Here is a 6,602-nt window from a genome sequence, read left to right on the forward strand (position 1 = left end):
CAAATTTATAATTCAAAAAACCGAATAACTTTTTGATAAAAAATATGTCGTAATAGCGCCTTATATGATAATGCTACTGTTCTAGCGTTTAGATCAACATTTGTTTATCAAAAAATTGCTCATTGTCAAAGTTGAAAATTTTTCTTAGCTGAAACTAATAATTTATTTTGTAATTACCACTTTAAACAATTTTTTTTTGGTCAATCACCAAAAGAGCAATATATTGCTTAAAGAGGAAAGGTTACAAGCACACTGGCCTGGCAAGCTAAAACACAGCTACTGCCAACCTCAACTCAGAATCAAAAAAATACACCAGCAAAACAGCAATCAAATTGCTAACAGATTAGCAATTTTATGCAGACTAAACTCAAACTAACTCAAGTTGCATAATGCACTGCAAGCCTTATACTCTTGTATATGTGATACTCAGACACTTGATTCTTGTTGAAGATCAAGTCATTCCTGGCTCTCCAAATGTGATAAATTGCAGCACAGAATATTGATTTCCTGAAAATTGCTAATCTGGACTTCCCTTTTGTTCTTCTGACAAAAAAACTTACTTCTCTTCTCCAACTAACACCATCTCTGTTGATGTTCATATCAGCAAGGAGCCTATTCCAAATTCCTCTAGAATAAGAACACTCAAAAAACAGGTGATTAATAGACTCAGATGCTGTATTGCAAAAACAACATTTCTCATCCTGAATAACCTTCCACTTGAACAATTTATCTCTTGTAAGCAACCTGTTCATTAACGCAAGCCAGGTTATAAATGAGAATCTGGGAATGTTACCCTTGAACCAGACAATAGAAGTCCATGGGATCACTGGCTCAGTAGGATTAATGAACTTCCAGCAAGCCTTAATAGAGAAAGAACCATTAGTAGACATACAAGTAACTTCATCTGCAGAGTTAGTCTGAACCTTGAAATTGTTCATAATCCCAAATTGAAAGAGTATACTCATCTATTGGATCAGGAAAGCTCCAATGATTGTTTTTCCATAAGTGCTTCACCATAGCACACTTATCCACTTCTGAGTCTTTGACAACTACCTCAGGGAATCTTTCCTTTAAAGACATGCCATTAGCCCAGGGGTCATGCCAGAAGGATAATTTGGAACCATCACCAAGCTTATACTTAAAAGAAAACCCCAGCAATTCTATTTCTTATGTTCAATAACTGTCTCCAGCTCCATGAAGCTTCATGGGGCTTAGTTATGCCCCAAAAGCTCATTCTCTTGAGCTTGTTAACACTGACCCAATTAGCCCATAAAGATGGCTTAAGAGAGATAATACCCCAGATATTCTTTGTAATTGCTGCTATATTCCAAGTCTTAACTGGCTTGATGCCTAGACCACCCCAACACTTAGGTCTACAAATCAAATTCCAACAGACCAGGCCTCCACTTTTGTCAGAATTCACCCCATGCCACAGAAACTTCCTGCAGGTCTCTTCTACCCCTTTAAACAATTAGTATTTCTGAAGTTTCATAATTTTTCAAATTGAGTATATGCATTATATGAGAGTATGTAAAATGATAATTCTTATTATTATGAGATTTGATGAATATTTTCCAAAAACTATATTAAAATATTTGATATAAAATTATTTAAAATGAAAATAAATATACCAAATATTAAAAATAATCGAATATTGTAAGAAGACTTTGCTTATTCACATTAATTAAAATTGAAATATAAAATAATTCTAGTTATTTCAAATTATAAATTTTAAAATTTCTATATAATGAGAAAATATATAACTGAAAAAATTCTCTGATTATATGTTTTTAACCTTATCGCTTGTTGTTTATTCAATAGTTATAGTCCATAAAGTGATATTAATTTATGAAAAAATAAAGTAACCACAAGCAGAGTAAGTTATGAAAAAATAAAGTAACCACAAGGAGAGTAAGAAAGGAATCGTATTAATTAACTGTACATGTTTTAATTAATGAAAATTAATGTTGAAAGCTGAAAGAATTAAAGCAATTAGGGAAAAAAAACAGATGTTAGTAAAAAAAAAAAAGTTAATTAATGCATATTAAATAAGTTGAAAAATAAAAGAACCATGCAGTTACTAGCATGCAAACTTCAAAAAGAACGTCAATAAATATATGTTTTTTTTAATTAATATATATATATATATATATACGTATATTTGGTGACTCTGTCATACAAAAATTAAACCAAATTAGAATTGTTAACAGGAGAGCATAAAAATGAAGTATTTTTTGTTTATTATTTATATGTTTATGTGTTTTTTAAGGAGTGAGGGCAGCAATGGAACAATTAGAGCAGTTATAGCTTTTGGAGATTCGATATTGGACACCGGTAATAATAACAATCTTAGGACATTGAGCAAATGCAACTTCCCACCTTATGGACGGGATTTTCCTGGAGGATTAGCAACCGGAAGATTTGGAAACGGAAAAGTTTTCTCCGACTTAATGGGTAATTACTTAATTGCTTACTGCCAATTTCATCGTGTTCTCAGAAAATATTATTTGTGAACCTTGTTCAGCATGTAAGATTATGATTTGACGTAATTCGAAAAAATTGCTAACCAATAGAAGTCATATCTATTCAGTTAACTTAATCTCAAATTGATGCGGCTTCTATTGATTTGCCATTTTACAGTTACGTCACTTATCTCATTATATATAAAAAATTAATAATCCTACGTGATAAATTTGGTTCATATAACAACTTTTATATTATATCGTAATGTATCACCAATTATATATGTTGACAGCGGAAGGACTAGGAGTTAAAGAATTGTTGCCAGCATATCTTGATCCCAATCTGCAAGATGTAGATCTTCCTACAGGCGTTTGCTTCGCTTCAGGTGGCTCGGGGATTGACTCTATGACATCCGGGATTCAGTCGGTTCTATCAGTAACGGATCAGCTAGATTTGTTCAAACAGTACATTTCAAGACTGGAAACCAACGTCGGAAAAGACGCAGCAGACGGCACTATATCAAACGCGTTATATCTGATATCATTTGGCAATAATGATATCGCAATTACCTATTTTAGTGCCCATATGAGGCCTCAATATGACATATTTTCGTACACTTCGGAATTGGTTACTTGGGCGTCAAGTTTTGTGAAGCAAATATATGAATTGGGTGCAAGAAGAATTGGTTTTATGGGTACACTTCCATTGGGATGCTTACCCGCAGCTAGGGCAGCGATTGGAGGGTTGATGTGCCAAGAAATTGTAAACCAAGCAGCTCAGTTGTTCAATTCCAAACTCTCGTCTGAGCTAAATACTCTTAACAACACTCTCCCTGGAGCTAACATATTTTATATTGATGTTTATAACCCTCTTCTTGATATCATCCAAGACCCTCAAAAATCTGGTACTTTAATTATTAACATAATTGTTTGGTAATAAAATTTTGAGCCTTTTTGCCTGTTTTCAGCTAAATGTTTATAAAAATACGCTCTAATTTTTTATCTTTCAAAACTACACTTTTTGGTAGATTATTTGGTAGATTATTAGAAAATGAGGTATTGTTTTAAAAAAAAGAGTTAAAAATGAGTATTTAACAACACCACCAAATTAAAGCGTATTTTTGTAAATTTTTTAAAAAAAGATTAAGGGTGTAATTTTCCGTAAAATTTTGAGTTGGTTGAATCGTTTGCAGGTTTTCAAATTTCGAATGTGGGGTGCTGCTGCATAGGTGGAATGTCATGTCCAATTCCATCAGCTAATGTATTTTGGGACTATGCTCATCCTAGTGAAAAAGCATATTCTATTATTGTCAATCAGACCCTCATCAACAACTTCGATTGAGTCATCTGTAGGCTCTGTTCAAATGAAGATGCATCATTTTCTTTCATTTGTATCATGTTTGTTTTTGTTATATAAAACGCATTAAGAACAATGTTAAGAGTACGCATTATGAGCAAAATAATGAATTAATCGTTTTAATAAATTGTGATTTTTAAGAAAAGGCTTTGTAGAGAATTCAATATATACTATGTCGATGCCGTTAAATAATTTTATAACCTTTTAATAAAAAAAAATTTAAAATTTTAAAATTTATATTATAACATGTATTTTATTATTGTTTTCCTTTGGTCTTTTTTAATTTAATAGTTGAGTTAGTTAATACAAGATGTACTTTTAAACCAAAATTTATTAATTAATTAACATAATTAAACTGTGTCAAAATTAAATATCTTGATCGGTTTTTAAAAATGTACTTTCTATTCAATTTATTAATATAATGAAATTTTATAATTTATTAGTATACTATTATATAATTTAATTAATTGATTGGATATAGTATGACTCTTCATATTCAATAACTTATAAGTATATTAATATAATAAAATTCTTTCAATTTTATAAATGAACTTAATTTAAAATAAAATATATTGACTGGTTTTAAAATTCTTTCAGTTATTCAATCCATTGATATAAATAAAATTTTAAAATTATAATTTACCAATTTAATATGATAAATTAAATTTATTGATCGAGTATATTATGACTCTTTATATTCAGTAATTTATAAATATATTTATTTATTAAAAAAATTAAATTTTATAACCGTCAAATCTTTAATATTCTATTAGTTTAAACTTTAGTTAGTTTAATTTTTTAAATATGTTTTATTTTATAGGTAATAAAAATGAATTATATATCAAAACTCTTTAACCTTTTTTTATTCAAATTTTAATTAACTTATATTTTTAAATATATTAATATCATATTTAATAAAATGAATAATATATCAAAACTTTTCAAATTTAATAATTTGTTAACATCAACAAAAACTCTTCAAATTGTATAACCATAAAATTTATGAAGTTATAAAATACGAAAACATTTTAAAAGTTATATAATTTAAACTTAAATTAATAATTTTTTAAATTTTTTTTATGATTAATGAAGAGGTTTTTGCTCATAGTTTATGGTAGTTTATACTTTGATTAATTTAATTTTTTAATTTATTTATTTGATTCTTACTAAAATGAATAATACATCAAAACTCTTTAAATTTAATATGTGATATCCTTTAATTAAAAAATCATTTACTCAGAAAGTAATAACAAGCACAACAATTTCCAATTGTTATACTATTACGAAGTATCATTTCATACATGCCATGTTACGACACAAAACTTTTAACTTATAGCATATACATACACTACTGGAAAACAGGGCATTAAATTCGTCGCTAATGCCCTGAATTCCGTCGCAAAAGGTGTTTTGTGACGGAATAGGACGGACTTCGTCCGTTGCAAGAAATTTTGTCGCAAACAGCTTTGCGACGAGTTTTTTTATCTGTGGCAAATCTGTCGTTAAATAGTCTCCCTAAGAGACAAAAAATGAGACTTTTTGGCGACAGTTTATGGGCTTTTAGTGACAGATAATTCTTCGCTAATTGTGCTTTTTTTTAGACCAAAAAGGCACATTTAGCGACGACAATGTCCGTCGCTATAAATATTGTTTAGCTACGGATTATAATCTGTCGCTAAACGTGCCTTTTTGTTCTCCAAATAGGCACAATTAGCGATGGATAATCCGTCGCTAAAAGCCCATATCCGTCGCCAATTTGACCATTTTTCAGCAGAATTTTACCGTTTTCCGCTGTTTCGCTATCGTTTCAAACCTTCCGAAATAGTAATTAAAAATTTATTTGTATATCACAATTAATTGAAACTCAACAAGCAAATATATATAAAATAAAATATCAAAGTATAAATATAACGTCGTCTAAAAGAAAAAAGAAACATAATTTGTTCGTAAACTAAACAAACACGACACTACAAATCTGTAGCGCCGCCACCGTTTGGTAAGGGAGGGGGGAACAGTGGTCGATACTCGGCAGGAAGATTAGGCATTATCCTTGTAATCTCCACACGGATCAGCTGTGCCATGCTCGCCTGCTGCTGACGTTGTTGCTCCGCAAACCGCTCGTCAACCTGCCGTAGGCCTTCCTGGATGCCGGCCTGCACACGACGCTCAACCTCCTCGTCCGCCTGCTATGACGTCCTAGAAGAGCTGCCTTGACGTGGCCTGCTACTCGGGCCTGCATACATACTGCTTTTCGAACCCAGGCCGTACACCCGGTGCTTCTTGTTGACGGCCTCAATATCCAAAAACAGCTTGGTATCGTTCACATCTATAGGACTCCTGGAGCTACCCTCTCCGGTCGGCGACTGTGTCGTAGCAGCAAGCCAGTGATGGCGTCCTACAAAACTGTTACAAAACATATCAGTTTAGGTTTATAAAAAATTAAAAAGCATAACATATTAAAAATAATCCTAATTTCTAATGAAATTTCGGCAGCATTTCCTCTATAATATCAGCATCACCCATTTTTCAGGGAAGTCCTGTAAGAAAATTAAAATATATATACCAACCACCAAATACTTTCAATCTAATTACACAAACGTTAAGTCTACACAACCTATAATATATTCAACACTTAAGATTATACACAACTTATAGAATTTCAGTATGATAGGGACTTACAGCCATGTCCTGCGCCTGCTTGTCGACCGGCTTCTTCTCAGCCTTCGTGGAGTGAAGGCGACTGTACAGCTCCGTCGCGCTCGGTTTCCGGTCGAGCTCCTTAG

General features: G+C 31.6%; 2 protein-coding genes across 2 annotated transcripts; one reads left to right on the forward strand and one right to left on the reverse strand.

The window, feature by feature from the left end:
* Positions 1–377: 377 nt before the first annotated feature.
* On the reverse strand, positions 378–1,428 carry LOC126668315 (uncharacterized). Its single transcript, XM_050361520.1, has 4 exons — positions 1,424–1,428; positions 1,151–1,373; positions 1,015–1,068; positions 378–965 (listed from the first exon to the last, which is right to left on the reverse strand). The coding sequence occupies exons 1-4, from the start codon at positions 1,426–1,428 to the stop codon at positions 378–380; spliced, it is 870 nt and encodes a 289-aa protein (XP_050217477.1).
* A 757-nt stretch (positions 1,429–2,185) lies between these two features.
* On the forward strand, positions 2,186–3,912 carry LOC126670400 (GDSL esterase/lipase At1g23500-like). The gene is made up of 3 exons (XM_050364113.1): positions 2,186–2,454; positions 2,756–3,367; positions 3,656–3,912. The coding sequence occupies exons 1-3, from the start codon at positions 2,223–2,225 to the stop codon at positions 3,802–3,804; spliced, it is 993 nt and encodes a 330-aa protein (XP_050220070.1). The 5' UTR covers positions 2,186–2,222; the 3' UTR covers positions 3,805–3,912.
* Positions 3,913–6,602: the final 2,690 nt, after the last annotated feature.

The sequence above is a fragment of the Mercurialis annua genome, linkage group LG2, assembly GCF_937616625.2.
Source record: "Mercurialis annua linkage group LG2, ddMerAnnu1.2, whole genome shotgun sequence".
NCBI classification, from domain to species: Eukaryota; Viridiplantae; Streptophyta; class Magnoliopsida; order Malpighiales; family Euphorbiaceae; genus Mercurialis; species Mercurialis annua.